Source organism: Haliotis asinina, chromosome 1 (assembly GCF_037392515.1).
Source record: "Haliotis asinina isolate JCU_RB_2024 chromosome 1, JCU_Hal_asi_v2, whole genome shotgun sequence".
NCBI classification, from domain to species: domain Eukaryota; kingdom Metazoa; phylum Mollusca; class Gastropoda; order Lepetellida; family Haliotidae; genus Haliotis; species Haliotis asinina.
This window is the reverse complement of record NC_090280.1, coordinates 20,453,175-20,469,472: the sequence shown is the minus strand read 5'-3', so window position 1 is coordinate 20,469,472 and position 16,298 is coordinate 20,453,175. Positions and strand designations below refer to the sequence as shown.

At 41.0% G+C, this 16,298-nt stretch overlaps 1 protein-coding gene across 1 annotated transcript; it reads left to right on the top strand.

Annotated features, from left to right (window-relative positions):
• Positions 1 to 656: 656 nt before the first annotated feature.
• On the top strand, positions 657 to 15,505 carry LOC137288479 (zinc finger protein ZPR1-like). Its single transcript, XM_067820792.1, has 15 exons — positions 657 to 792; positions 2,328 to 2,463; positions 2,828 to 2,989; positions 5,089 to 5,173; positions 5,479 to 5,549; positions 6,122 to 6,208; positions 6,440 to 6,480; positions 7,038 to 7,122; positions 8,261 to 8,320; positions 8,442 to 8,508; positions 10,108 to 10,268; positions 10,980 to 11,090; positions 11,694 to 11,783; positions 13,396 to 13,464; positions 15,328 to 15,505. The coding sequence occupies exons 2-15, from the start codon at positions 2,341 to 2,343 to the stop codon at positions 15,445 to 15,447; spliced, it is 1,332 nt and encodes a 443-aa protein (XP_067676893.1). The 5' UTR covers positions 657 to 792; positions 2,328 to 2,340; the 3' UTR covers positions 15,448 to 15,505.
• The last annotated feature ends 793 nt before the right edge of the window (positions 15,506 to 16,298 follow it).

The following is a 16,298-nucleotide window of genomic DNA, read 5'->3' as shown; positions in this document are numbered from 1 at the left end:
TCCCCAGGGAGTTGAGATTGATAATAGGATGGGCGAGATTGACATCCAATGATCCAGGGGAAAACATACCAGCACCTTGAGCTAGTTCATATGAATAAACTCGTATTCCAGCCAAAGCCTACATCGAGACGTCGAGCACACCTTGGTATAGTGCGAAGTCGTCTAGTTATATGCTGGACTACACCTTGAGCATGCTATATAAATATCCCATAACATAATCATAAAAAAAGTAGATCTGCGTGAAAATGCCACTAAAAGAAATAATTCCTCGTCGTTAAACTTTATTGTGGGTACGGGTGAAATTCTTACCAAAAACTAGTAAATCAGATCATTTTAAGAGTTTGCATTTTTCATAAGTAAATCGCCAATACACACCGGGTCTCGTCTGTAATATCTCATATCACAGCAAAAGCAAATTGAAATGCGCACGGGAAGCCGGGAACCGGCTTAGATGTCGTTGCTTCATAACAATCGGAACTACTCAGCCTCGGGACAGTGCTCCCCACATTGACAATATTATGCCTAAAATAATGACTCCTGCGCTGACTTACTCGGACGCTCTGTAGTAGAGTTCACGTAATTGTCAGCTCCATACAGCGGTATTTCCGAATTCTAAACGTTTCACATTTAATGATGTCGGCTCTGTATCAGAGTACGAGTTTATCAACGAATAATCGTAAATGTACGATTAATGCCGAATGCTTTCACGCATTACAAAAACTTCCGGTGTTATTGCATGTGCACGTGTTTGGGAAATATATTGATACATATATCCCTGACCTGTTGAAAGAGGTAAAACGTTTTGAAATATAATTTATAACAATCTGTTCATGACAAGGCGAAGTTAGAATATCACACTGACTGAACCATAAGCTCACGAAGACATCCATGAGTTGATTGTCAAATGATGAGACTAGTTTCTTTAGAGATTTTTCTCGAAGTGTGACATGCAGGTCGTCTGCTTTCACCTTGTTATCTTTTTATTGTTTGAATTGTTTACAAATTCGTTAACCTAATCGTTCATAGAATCATCTAAGTCTATGGGTGTAACAATGACAGGATCTTGACTCACAGGGGCATGAAACGCTTCATCCAGGATCCGGTAGTTCAGCAAGCTAAACGTCGTGTTCCTGCATGCCTAGGATCCGGGCTAAAACGTCACCACAGCAAAACGGCACCTGGCGAAAACGTCACTGTTTGGACAGAACGGAACTTTCCCTTAGCGAAAACGGCTACAAATGTTATGGCGAAAACGTCACCATATACAATTTTAAAAAGGATGAACATTGATATGATGACTTTATTGTATTGTGAACTTTGGATAAACATTTAGTGTTTCGTTAATAGACTTTGTGAAATAAAAACATATATATTAGGTAAGTAGACGTTATTGGATTGTAAACGTCATCGGCAAGGCATGATGAGGTTTTCTCACTGTGGAACCAGTTCAAGGATGGCGATCTTTCCTTGTCCGAACTCCTGACGAGATATGCGGCAATTCATGGGCCCATCCATTGAGTTTAATAAACTCTTATCTCAAAGGTCCTTTTCAGGACCACCAAACAACCCAAAAGATTGCTTGATAACTTGAGAAATAAACATCTAAACATTACAAACAATTAAACAATAAAGTCAACATAATAATAAAGTCAATATAACAATGTTTGATATATGGTGACGTTTTAGCCCTTTGATCAATAGCCGTTTTCGCCAATTTGGTGTCATTTTCACCAAACGATTTTGGTGCCGTTCTGCTGTGGTGCCGTTTTAGCTATAACCCAAGGATCCTATTGTACGGTGCGAAGTCCCGGTTATTGATAACACATAACTTGATCACAGTTTTCAGCGTTACAAGTCCCAGTATCTTGACTTTCATTCATATTTTACAGTTTGGGCCCTTTACGACTTCTGTTAAATATTTTTCAGTTTTCCCCCGTTGAAATGAGAGTCAGATTAGACTAAGTTTACATTTGGTTAGGGTTAGGGTAAGGTGTACAATCGGGTAAGACTTAGTGTTTGCATTAGGGTTCGTGTGACGTCACACAAGGTATCCAGTATTCTGTAACTGTACCGTTTAGAAAGGTAGTTGATAAATATTACGGGGCAAGATGTTCATGAAAAACCTGTACCCAAACTCTTTTTCATCAGTTAGAAATTCACTTCACTGTTTATTACGTGGGAGGGAAGCAGAGAAAAGGACAGCCAGGTAAACTTTGTCAACACTTGTACTTCTCAAGTAAAACCATACTCACTCACCCTTGTGATGGTTCAGTCAATTTTTTCTTTACAAACAGTTTATGGCTGGTTAATGTAGAATTGTCTTGCAGCAAGAATACCAGTATGGCAGACGAGCAGCAGGAATCCACCATTGAGGGTGCACCACTATTCCGAGACATCACTTGTGATGAAAGCACCCCAGAGATTACAGAGATCGAGAGCTTTTGTGTCAACTGTGAGGACCAGGTCAGTACTCAGGAAGCAGTTTATGGAAGAAAAGGCAATAATATTTAGTGTTCCTCTTCAATCAAAGGCAATTTGATTACAGTATAAATAATTTTGATCTTTTTTTGCCAAAGAGGTCGATGTCAGTGGAGTATCATAATTCCCTACATATGATCTGTTTGATTGGCATTTTAGAAGTTGTGGAATACAACTTTACATAATGTTTCAGATTTTATTCTTGCTCCTTCATCAAGTAAATGCTTGTCACATATTCATTTTTGTTTGGCTTCTGAACACCTTTCAAAAAATTCATTTGATCAGCCATGTTGAAATAAGCAGGTATTTTTCACCTGTTCTCACCTGTTCATTATTGTTTTATTTTCAGGGCACTACAAGATTATTTTTAACAAGGATTCCATTTTTCCGAGAAGTGATTGTGTCTTCATTCACCTGTGATCACTGTGGTTATCGGAATGCGGAACTACAGCCTGGTGGAAGGATACAAGACAGAGGAGTGCGTTATGAGGTCCTTATCAAACACAAAGAAGTGAGTGGAACAGTTACCTTACTCAGCCTGTCATTGCTTTCCTTGTGTAATGCAATTAAGTTTGTTTGAAGGATCAGTCTTTTGGATTCCAGCCCACATCTCACCAACCTACATCTAACATCCAACCCACATCTCATCTAACCCTACTCCACCAATTCCCGTCCCTAACCCCACCCTCTCAACTTGCTCACCAACTCCCCCGACCCTAACCACACTCACTCCAACCCTCTCACCAACTCACCTGACCCTAACCACACTCACTCCAACCCTCTCACCAACTCACTGCCTAACATCACTCTCTCCAACCCTCTCACCAACTCCCCTGACCATAACCACACTCACTCCAACCCTCTCACCAACTCACTGCCTAACATCACTCTCTCCAACCCTCTCACCAACTCACCTGACCCTAACCACACTCACTCCAACCCTCCCACCAACTCACTGCCTAACATCACTCTCTCCAACTCTCTCACCTGACCCTAACCACACTCACTCCAACCCTCCCACCAACTCACTGCCCAACATCACTCCCTCCAACTCTCTCACCAACTCACCTGACCCTAACCACACTCTCTCCAACCCTCTCACCAACTCACCTGACCCTCACCACACTCACTCCAATCCTCTCACCAACTCACTGCCTAACATCACTCTCTCCAACCCTCTCACCAACTCCCCTGACCATAACCGCACTCACTCCAACCCTCCCACCAACTCACTGCCTAACATCACTCTCTCCAACCCTCTCACCAACTCACCTGACCCTAACCACACTCTCTCCAACCCTCTCACCAACTCACCTGACCCTAACCACACTCACTCCAACCCTCTCACCAACTCACTGCCTAACATCACTTTCTCCAACCCTCTCACCAACTCACCTGACCCTAACCACACTCTCTCCAACCCTCCCACCAACTCCCCTGACCATAACCGCACTCACTCCAACCCTCCCACCAACTCACTGCCTAACATCACTCTCTCCAACTCTCTCACCAACTCACCTGACCCTCACCACACTCACTCCAACCCTCTCACCAACTCACCTGACCCTCACCACACTCACTCCAACCCTCTCACCAACTCACCTGAACCTAACCACACTCACTCCAACCCTCTCACCAACTCACTGCCTAACATCACTCTCTCCAACTCTCTCACCAACTCACCTGACCCTAACCACACTCACTCCAACCCTCTCACCAACTCACTGCCTAACATCACTCTCTCCAACCCTCTCACCAACTCACCTGACCCTAACCACACTCACTCCAACCCTCTCACCAACTCACCTGACCCTAACCACACTCTCTCCAACCCTCTCACCAACTCACCTGACCATAACCGCACTCACTCCAACCCTCCCACCAACTCACTGCCTAACATCACTCTCTCCAACATTCTCATTAACTCCCCTAACCCCACTCTCTCCAACGCTTATACCAACTCCCTCAACCCTGACCCCACTCTCTTCATCCCTCTCAATCTTACCAAGCTCCTATACCCTAACCCCACACCAACCCCACTGACCCAAATCTCTCTCTCATCAACCCCTCTCTTGCCAACAACACTGTCTCCATCTCCTCTGAACCTAACCCCCATCCCCTTTCCCCACCCTTCCTGACCTTGTTTATGGAACCAGTTATTGCATTGACAAACGTAATGAAATGATACACTATTCCAAAAGTGCTTTGTGAGTTTTCAGGCAGTGATACGTGACATGATGATTATTTTGTTTGTTTTGCTCTGAAATGCTACAATACTTAACTTCTGATTTAACAACACGTACCATTCCATGTTTTGTCTGTCAGATGTCTCAAATTGATTGTGTTTATCATTTCATATTTAATATTAAAAATATCAATAATGATATATATACAGATTTGATTTGTACCCCGGTAACAGTCAGTCGTCCATGTTATGTATTAAACCATGACCATACTGTATAGTTTCTGCAAATAGATAACACCATATCCATTATATTCAAGATATGACTAACTACATCTCCAGATTTAAGTATTGTGGTCAAGTTGATTCGCTAAAATTTAACTGAGTCAGTAGTTTCATAGACAATATTTCATTTTTTTTTTTTCTAGGATTTAAATAGGCAAGTAGTGCAGACAAATTTTGCCACTGTGTCAATTCCAGAGCTTGAGTTTGAGTCACCGCCAAATAAGGGAGGTAAGTATGACTGTTGGTTTTTACATCAAACTATTCACCACCCTGTCATTGTTGGGTTCGGGGGGTAGTCCAGAGGTAGTCCAGAAGTTAAAGCATTAGCCTGTCACACCGAAAACCCAGTTTCGATTCCCCACATGTGTGAAGCTCATTTTTGCTGTCTCCTGCCATGATATTGCTTGGAATATTGCTAATAGTAATACAAGTGGACATGGTGTTGCCCTCTTTCACAAAACTATCAGTTTGAGGATTGAAACATCGAGTAAATACCCATGTGAGCTGAGGATGTTACGTGATGATTGTTCCAGTGTTGACAACAGTCGAAGGCATCATACAAAGGGCAGTGGAAGGTCTGAACCAGGATCAAGTTCTACGTCGGGTATGCTGACCATTCCTCAAGGCAGTGATATCGCCAAGTGGTTGAAACAGTTTGATTCTCCACATGGGTACAAAGTGTGAAGCCCATTTCTGGTGTTCCCATTGTGATATTACTGGCATATTGTTAAAAACGGCATAAAACCATACTCACTCGCTCAGACCCCCAACGTGATATTTTGCTGGAATATTGCTTTAAGTGGTGCAAAACCATAATCACTCTCCTGAACTTTCCTCATATCAGTTTGGATGCATTTAAAATTTCTCAACACACTTTTCTTAAAAGGGCTGTAGGCAGCTTAGTGGTTAAAACATTCGCTTGTCACAATGAAGACCTGGTTCTATTCCCCACAAGAATACACTGTCTGAAGCCTGATATCCCCTGCCATGATTTTGGTGGAAAATTGTTGAAAGCAGCATGCAGTAGAGATGGGAAGTGTACTAGGATTTGTTGAAATGAAAGCTAAAATTCACAGACGACATGCTATTTGGCTCATGTGACTGAACAGATAGGAAAGCCAACCAAACTATCATACTGTCATGTTTGTGGTAAATTTGATGTCATGTGTTCTTCAGATCCAATATCCTGATATAGCGGCACAGATTGATGCTTTTGTGGAAAAACTGGAAAAGCTACGGGAAATGAAGGAACCTTTTAAACTGGTAGGTTGTATGTAACACCAATGTGTTTTGGAGTAGCAGAGAGGATTGTTAAGACCTCACTGGTTATCGGTGGGGAGAATGGTGAGAATAAAGGGTTGTGGGATTGAAAGGCCTGGTTAATGTATTTCATTGAGTGGAGTCATCCTAACCTCGTCCAGAGAAGTTTTGGTGCTGTTTCCTAAAGGTGCACCAAAAAAATACAGTTTGTATAAATGTGTGTTTGTGTTTCAGGTTGTAGATGACCCATCAGGAAACAGCTTCGTTGAAAATCCATATCCTTCCTGAAATATTTATACCTTCATTAGGTTTGTCTGTGGTTTATACCCATATTTAACAACATCCCTACTATTTGGCAGTGGTCTGTAAACAATTGAGTCTGGACCAGACAATCTGTTCATCAACATCATGAACATGCATCAATATGCTTGCGATATGCCATGGTGTTTCCACAGGTCAGCAAGCCTGACCTGATCCTGTCAATCCCCTCTTACGACAAAAATGGATTACTAAAGACCAATTCTAACCCGGATCTTCATGGGTCACTTAGTAGTTAAAACGTGTGCTTGTCACGCCGAAGATTCAGGTTTGATTCCTCACATGGGTACATTTCCCGTGTCCTGTGTCGTCATGCTGTCGTCATGCTGTCTTTGTCTATAATACTGTTGTAGCATGGACAAGGACAGATAGCCATACACCTGCATGAAGGTCGCTATAGAAGTGAAATAACCACATACAAATATTAACCTTCCATAGGAATTAAAAAGAAAACAAAAGAAATGTCAACATTTTAACTCACCTCCATCCTTGTACTGTCTTTAACATGAAGCACGCATGCGCCAAAGCGTGATAAAGAGATGACCGTCACTCACTACACCAGATCTAAAGAGCAGAATGAACACCTCGGACTGAACGAGGTATGTAGCACAGCAGTGGATATGTTTGTGTATTTATTGTATAACCCTGCTCTCAGCAATATTCCAGCTATATGGCAGCGGTTTGTAAATTTTAAGGTCAGTTTTAAGTGATCAACAACATGAGCATCAATCAACGCAATTTGGATACAATGATGTGCTAATCTGCTGATCTGCGGATTTCCGCTGATTATGTTTCAAACTGATCAATTTTGTGAGTCGTCTGAACTGCCATTCGATGACACAATATCAAGTTTTCAGCTGAAAACCAATTTTCCTGTTGCCATCCCTGGTCATTGTGGGAGGGGGGAAGTAAAGCTGTTTGCTGTCAAACCTCAATTCATATCATGATATTATTACATGCTGCTGTGATCTATGCAACATGTTACAGCTGACTACTCTGTAAAGACGTTGTGACAAAGCTGAAGTATTACTAAATACAGCATTAGATACTTTCGGGATTGCATTGTTTTCATTAGCATGTTCAAGGGAGGTCACTCTCATTCGTTGTGACCAATTAAGTCAATGACTTTTGCCATGATTATTTAAATAAAACATACCATGAGAAATAAGTGGAGAATAATGGATTTGCAAGATTGAAGTGGCATTTTAGGTGACTTCTAGTGTGTGTTTGCTTATATTCTGGTCCAGTTCAGAACATTTCCATGTGTGATTAACAATACATGCTAGTGTAACCATTTCCATGCATTATTCATGCACAATGGGGTAACCTACTGGTTAAAGCATTAACTGATCACGCTGAACACCTAGGGTCCATTCCCCTCATGGATACAATGTTTGAGGCCCAGTTCTGGTGTGCCCCTACCTGCTAAAAACGGCATAAATCGGTACTCTCACTCAATCACTTATTGTGCCTCTTTTAATGCTCAGGTGAATATATTTTTAACTTATCTGCACCTAGAACATATTAGACCCAATGGTCAATGTTAATACGTTCAACCCTAGACTCGATGACTATTTTCAGGGCGGAGGGGTAGCCAAGTGGATAAAGTATTTGGTCATCTTAACACAGGTTCGATTCCCCATGTACGTGCAGTGTGTGAGGCCCATTTCTGGTGTCCATTACGATAATGCTGGAATATTGCTAAAAGCATTGTAAAACTATACTTACTATTTTCAGGAGGAGACAGAAGAGACGCCAGATATTGCCAAAAATGGGGAAGCTGTCAGCAATGATGAGGTCAGTTGATGTTAGAAAGGAGTCCTTCCATGTCTTACTCAATTTTGAGCTTAGATAAAACATGCATGTCATAATATGACCTTTATTTCCGTCACCATGGTTACTACCTATATGTTTCAAGGTCATGGAGTTCCGGTCCAACTGCCCGAACTGTCAGGCGCCCTCCGACACAAAGATGAAGATGGTCAGTATCCAGTTACAGCCTTACTGTGTGTATGTCTGTGTAGTTCCAGGTTAAGATGGTTGTAAAGACTGTCATTGTTCTAGACAACTACAGGGGCAGTTGAATAGCCTACTAGTTAAAAGTTTTTGCTAGTGACACCGATAAAAAGGGCTCAGTTCCCCACATGGGTTCAATGTGGGAAGCCCGCTTCTTGTGTCATATGCTTTGAATTTGCTGGAATGTTGGTAAAGCTAAACTCACTCACTCACTCACTCACTAGAATAGATCTGTGAAGGGGAACAGATTCATCTCCCCTTGCCTCCTCAGGTATCTAGTAAGGCTATTGCAGTTCATTTACATATTTGTTGAATTCAAATTTTAAGAGTTCAGTTCTTATTCATGGTTATTAGAATGGACTATAAACTTTGAATTCCTCTGTAAATTATGAAACTTATCGATTATGAAAAAAGACACAGACAGCCCTAACACACCGTTTCAATCATGAGTGCTAACCATGAATGTTATAAGCAGCAGGTCCACAATGCAGTGCTTCCTTGATATCAAACACATGTTCATGAATAAATACTCCTTACCCTGTATTTGTGATATGTTTCGTATACCCCTCGTAGAGTAGTTGTTGCAGTGAGTGAGTGACATTGTCACAATGTGTGACATCTATGGGTTTGATAAAAGTCTGGCAGGTGTTGAAGTTAGTGGGATAATTCATATGACTGTTAAACTTCTAGCACCACACATACAGCTATCGTAGTTATCGTATGTTATGTTATCCATTATGCGCTTAGAGCTCCTCTGCAGCGTGGAGTTCAGAGGGAGATGCCAATGTCTATGATTTTACTATTGGGTTGGCATCTTTGGTTCAGAGCTATGTATGCGGCCTTATTGACCCCCACCACAGTGCAGAACGGGGGACTATGTATTCAGCGCTGTCCAATTCTTGCTAATGCCTTATCTCATGACTGTTGTACCTAATGTTTTCAAATTTGGTGACCGCCTACATTGGGGGATTATGCAGAGACCAGTTTATTTGGGCAGCCTTGACTGTATTTTCAATTCACCATGAATCTGACCACTTTTCAAACTCTTGCTAACATGATATCTCATGAATTGTTTTGCCCAATGTCTTCAAATGAGGTGACAGCCTACATTGGGGGATTATGCAGACACCAGTTTATTTGGGTGGCCTTGACCTTATTCTCAAGGTCTCTACGTCTCTTTGACCACTTTTCAAACTCTTGTTAACACTGTATCTCATAAAACATGGAACCCAATGGCTTCAATTTTGTTGACAGCCTATGTTGGGTGATTAAGCACGTGTTTCAGGCATCTTGTCATTCTTCTTTAGCAATGGGGACATTGCAATATTTGAGGCAAACACTTGTTATTATTTTTAGAGTTGAGCTCTGTGTGATTGCTCATTCAGATATCTTGTTTGACTGGTAGTAAGAGCTTAATTGTTGATCTTTCTGGTGGTCTGTTGTCTTTTTCAGTGTGGTCTTAAATTTGTGTTGTCTGCTTGAAATGACTGAAATAGTCAGAAAAAAATGTATTATGCACTCTGTGTCTGAATCTGTTGTAACTAATTAGCATCCTTAACAACTCCAAGATATTCCCCATTTTAAAGAAGTTGTTATCATGGCGACCAATTGCGATGCTTGTGGTTACCGTGACACTGAGGTGAAAGGAGGAGGTGCCATTGAAGCCAAAGGTCGCAAGATATCTCTGAAGATAACAGATCCTAGTGACATGTCCAGAGATGTGCTCAAGGTGAGAAGATTCATGGAGATATGGTTTAGAATTGGTCTTCATTAACCCATGCTTGTCGTGTGAGGCAATTAAGAGGATTGGGTGGTTTGGCTTGCTGATTTAGTTAACACATGTCAGCGTATCCAAATTGCATAGATTGATGCTTGTGCTGTTGTCCTCTGGATTATCTGGTCAGGACTACAAACACCTACCATATAGCTGGAATATTGTTGTTATTTATCAAAGCATCATATGTAAAATGGAACAGAAGTCATACAATGGAGTAACTCATCATTTTGCAAAGGCTCCTTACAGTTATCAGTCTATAAATAGCATTGTAGCAATGCTTTAGTTGTTTTGCTCTTAATGTGTTGGCTTAATACAATGAGTAACTGAATCTGTATAATGACAGATATTGAAGGAGTCTTTTGAGGCATAAAAGGTGACTATGCTTGTCATATGAGGTGACTAATGGGGTCGGGTGGTCAGGCATGCTGACTTGGTTGACACATGTCATTGGTTCCCAATCGTGCAGATCGATGCTCATGCTGTTGATACTAGAGTGCCTGGTCTGGACTCCGGAGATTGCTGCCATATAGCTGGAATACTCTCTCACTTTCGAAGAAGTATGAGTATTTACCCATGGAAAATTTTTTGGGTGAAGGGATAAGTAAGAATCATTCAACATTTGTATGTGATTGTTGAAGTGTGTATGAATGGGCTTGTTTACAGAGTGAGACATGCAGCATTTTGATCCCTGAACTGGACTTCGAGACAGAGATGGGGACACTTGGTGGCAAGTTTACCACTGTGGAGGGTCTCCTGTGTGATATACAAGGGCAGGTAATGATGTGATACAATTTGTGTTTTATTGTCCCTATTTTTTATTGGGACTGTGTATTCCCTAGTGCCTGTATGTACGTCCTGATTCTTGATAATGCAGTATCTCATGAACTGTTGTATCCAATCTCTTCAAATTTGGTGACAGCCTTCAGTAGGGGATGACAAAGACACCAGTCAATTATGGTGACATTGACCTTATTTTCAAGATCACCACGACGCTTTGACAACTTTTGAAACTCTTCTTACCACAATATCATGAACTGTGGTACCCAATATTGTCAAATTTGGTGACAGCCTACATTTGGGGATTACAAAGACACCAGTTGATTTGGATGAGCTTAACCTTATCTTCAAGGTCACCACAACACTTTGACCAATTTTCAAACTTATGTGGAAGCGATATCTCATAAAACATTGCACCCAGTGTCGTCAATATTTTGACTGCCTACACTGGGTGATTAGGCAGACATATGTGATAAATATTTTGTTCTTCTTTAGCAGCAGGGGACATTGCCATACATTGTACCAAAAACATTATTTTGATTATATTGTTTTTGTTAGGAAAGGTAAGAATTTCTTATCCAGTCAATATTGTGTTTTCAGTTAAAAGATAGCAATCCTTTCTTCCATGGGGACAGCTCACAACCAGGGATGGTGAACAAAATCACAGGATTCTGCGAAAAATTACAAAAGGTGAGAACACTTGCAATTGCTCCTTATGAAATTTGACAGCCTCTGATGCGATTTAGTGAAAAGTGAATAGAGGATGTACTTGTGTCTTGAAAGTGGTGGTTCAGTCATGGACACATTTAACTGTAAACAATGGTAAGTCATCCCTGGCAATAACTTGGATTTTGGTAAAAATATAGTGTAATCTATGGCACCAACTAAAAATGGTTACCCAGAGATCAGACATCTTCATGTCACTGGAAACAGCAACAAATCTGCTGTTTTTGCTCGGTTAATCGTACTGTAAACTAGCAAAATTCAGTGCAGATCGAAATTTGAAAGTGTTTTCTCTGTACATGTCCTTATGTTATAGGCTTTCATAGGCTTTAGAAACAGTTAGGATTTTCTTGTATAATGATGTGAACAGCAGAACACTGGATGATAAGTGATGCATTCATCCATAAAGTTTCATGTTTCACAACTGCGTTGCAACACACCACATTATTGCACAGAGTAAACAGCATCATCTGAAATAGCTGTATATCAGAAAACACATGTGTAATGAAACAGTCTTCCTTGATTTCATTTATTTAGTCCCATGTCACTCTGCAAATCTTTACAGTTACTTCAGAGAAACCGTGAAATGCATCACCTCATTTGTACACTCATACTTCCACTTGCCATGCTTGTGAGATCCACCTTTTGCACCTACTGCAATAGCTGTTCTTTCACATTATTCTCAGCAGTCATGAACCGACTGCCACCTCCTCATCCATGAAGCTGACATTTATTTACAGCCAAGGTAGCATGTACACCGGCAAATCAGTACCCATGTGACTTGTCAAGCTGTGTCATAAGTACAGGGTATCCGTATAAGTGTTGAGCCTATGTTAATTATTATGTGAAAAATGTACACACTTTATACTAACTACACAAGCAGTATATATTATATCTGTTGAAATACCTGCTTATAACTGATAATAGAATAGAAATTCTTTGGTATTATATTTTTGGATCATTTGTAACTGAGTCACCTGCAGACTGGAAGAAAATTTGAATAACAGGTAGCAAAACAAGAATGACAATTCATTTATCATGTCCCATGATGTTTGATTGCTATATGTCCATGGAATTTTACAATTTTACTTGGCCGCGTTATGATTAATGTGAGTGTCTCATACCGTGGGGACCCCATGGAACCTAAGACCCATGTTATGGAAAGGAATGGCTGTAATTATTGTTACCCTGTCTGATTCTCAGTCTCCCAGTTACATGTAAATAGTTGGGCTAAATAAAAGAAGGCGAAATGTTTCTCAGGCATCGGCATGTCACTTTGATTTGTGCACATAACAATTTTGTGTTGCTATTTTGTAAAAAATAATTTTGACTTGGCCGCAACAAGATCATCCATTTCTCCACTATCAGAAGTGAGTGTCAGAGTGAGTGTGTCTGAATCTACAAATCATGAACATGTTCTAAACTTAACAAACTGTATTTCTGAGAGAAAATAAGAATGTGTTCCATCCGACAATGGTTTGACAGAGTCAGGTTGGCTGTTAGCTCCATGGTATCTCTAAAAAATTGCTCTGTCCTGCAGCATACAAGAAATAAACACTTATTCATGTCATGGTTACAGATTGTGACTGGCGAGTTGATGGGGGTCCACTTGGTACTGGATGATCCTGCAGGGAACAGCTATCTGCAGGTGTGTAAAGGAAAGCAACTAGTGGTGACTATTGAGGGGAAACAACTCTTGTGATAGTGATGATCTGCTGTGACAAGCTATTGTCATAGCGATAGTCTGTTGTGACAAACTATTTCAATACTATTGCCACAGATTTTTCTCCTTGAATTGTCTCTTTTGAAGTCATTTCCCGAATGAATGTATAGTTGATATGAAATAAACACAAGGTTTAGTAGCTTCAGTCAAGATTTTTAAATAAATAAGAAACATGAAACCAAGATCAAGTAAACAGTTACAAACTGACAAATACATCCTGACAGGTGATTGGTTTCTTTTGTTTGCTTTGGTTTGTTGTTTTTCACACCATTTTACAGTATTCAAGCTATATGGCGGCAGTCTGTAAATAATAGAGTCTGGACCAGACAGTCCAGTGATCATGAGCATCAGCCTATGTAAAGGAGATACAATAACATGTCCAACGAAGTCAGCAGTTAGCCATCTTGTGGGTTGCTGAAGACTAGTTCTAACCTGGATCATCATGGGCTTCCTTGCATTTGGATAGTGCAGCTTGAATTTATTTTAATGAATAATCTATCCATGAGAATGGGGTCACTAACAGAAAATTGAATTGTGATTGGTTGATCTTAGAATAGTTGGGACTTCCATTGAATCTTATCTTTAATTTTGTAACATCTTTGCTTATTTTTTTCATTACTTAATCTTGTCAGTGAAAAGAAAATGTGTAGTCAATTATTTTGGTCGAAAACATAAAAGGAGCAGTTGGGTAGCTGAGTGGTTAAATCACTGGGTTTGATTCCCCACATGGGTACAGTTTGTGAATCCCACTTTTGGTGCCCCATGCTGTGATATTGCTGGAATATTGCTAAAAGTAGCGTAAAACTGAACTCATTCAATCACTCTCACAAGCAGGAAAACTAGTACACTTTAGCTGTTGACAGTGTTTCAGAATACTCAATTCTTAAGTGACTTCATTTTGAATTTTGTGGTCTTTTTTGATATGTTCATTATAAGTGATCGCTAAATGTTTCTTTTAATATCACATCTAACTGGGGATAATTTTCCATTCAAATGCAGTTCTTTGTTACTGTCAAAATATTAGCGGGATGTGGTGGTTAAAATGTTCGCCTGGTAATCCAAAGACCCGGATTCAATTCCTGGCAATGTGTGAAGCCCATTTCTGGGGTGCCCTGCGGTGATATTGCTGCAATGTTCCTGGCAATGTGTGAGGCACATTTCTAGGGTGCCCTGCTGTGATATTGCTGCAATGTTCCTGGCAATGTGTGAAGCCCATTTCTGGGGTGCCCTGCGATGATATTGCTGCAATGTTCCTGGCAATGTGTGAAGCCCATTTCTAGGGTGCCCTGCGGTGATATTGCTGCAATGTTCCTGGCAATGTGTGAGGCACATTTCTAGGGTGCCCTGCTGTGATATTGCTGCAATGTTCCTGGCAATGTGTGAAGCCCATTTCTGGGGTGCCCTGCGATGATATTGCTGCAATGTTCCTGGCAATGTGTGAAGCCCATTTCTGGGGTGCCCTCCGGTGATATTGCTGGAATGTTCCTGGCAATGTGTGAAGTCCATTTCTGGGGTGCCCCGCGTTGATATTGCTGGAATGTTCCTGGCAATGTGTGAAGCCCATTTCTGGGGTGCCCTGCGGTGATATTGCTGCAATGTTCCTGGCAATGTGTGAAGCCCATTTCTGGGGTGCCCTGCGGTGATATTGCTGGAATATTTATAAAGCAGCATAAAACCATACTCACTGAAAACATTGGGTTAGTCAGAAGTCGACCAGTTAAAACAGGGTATACCCATGTCACAGGCTCATATAGGATCTAATGTAAACTGATGATTTTTTTTTTTCAGAATGTGTATGCCCCAGACCCTGATCCTGAGATGGAGGTCGTGGAGTATGAGCGAACCTTTGACCAGAATGAGACTCTTGGTCTCAATGACATGAAGACGGAGAACTATGAAAGCACATGACATCACTTCCTGTTGTTCTTGTACCTCGTCTCCTGTGATATTATATGTTTGATGTATCTGTTTCTGGTTTTGTTTTTTGTACTTGCATTTCCAAGTCGATGTTAAGCCTTCTCATCTGCAAATGACTGGTGAAATTCCATGTTAGGCAGGATTTACGTGTGCTGTTCTCTGTATTATTGCATCATGCCTTGCGTGTGAAAAGTGCGTTCAGTACCTTTTTTTATTTAGACAATACAGCAGGTGCATGTGTTGTGATCCTACGCGATTTGGATAGGCAGACCTCCTATTTTTGAAGCAAAGCAAATGAACTTGGATGAGGAATTCCCCTGATGACGTCATTCCAATGAGGTATTTCCCCAACAGTTACCCTGACAGCCATGCATACACGTTATACAGGAATCGCCAAGTTCAAATGGAACAAAAACCTGATTTGCATTGGCATTTTAGAAGCTACTAGTGTAGAGATGACAAAACACAATGGATGATCATCGTTTTTTTAACAATTGCAATGTTTCCGTATAGGTCCTTATACCGTTTTCAAGCATATGGGGGAATGATAGGGTACACCAGTTTATATACAACCCTCAAATCCGACCTGTGAAGGTGCTGGGTAGAATAGGTCTTTAGCAACCCATGCTTGCAACTATGCTTGTGGTAAGAGGCGACTAATGGGATGGGTGATCAGACTTGCTGACTTGGTTGACACATGTCATCGGTTCCCAGTTCCCAGATCTATGATCGTGCTGTTGATCACTGGACTGTCTGGTCCAGACTCCATTATTTACAGACCGCCACCATATAGCTGGAATATTGCTGAGTGCGGCGTAAAACTAAATTCACTCACTTATTCA

What these genes read in the sequence shown, in the direction of transcription:
- LOC137288479 (XM_067820792.1), top strand. Translation starts at nt 2,341, where the DNA reads ATGGCAGACGAGCAGCAGGAATCCACCATTGAGGGTGCACCACTATTC. An exon ending in GTGTCAACTGTGAGGACCAG is followed by an intron (nt 2,464 to 2,827) that starts GTCAGTACTCAG and finishes TTTTATTTTCAG; the next exon opens with GGCACTACAAGATTATTTTT. An exon ending in AAGCTGTCAGCAATGATGAG is followed by an intron (nt 8,321 to 8,441) that starts GTCAGTTGATGT and finishes ATATGTTTCAAG; the next exon opens with GTCATGGAGTTCCGGTCCAA.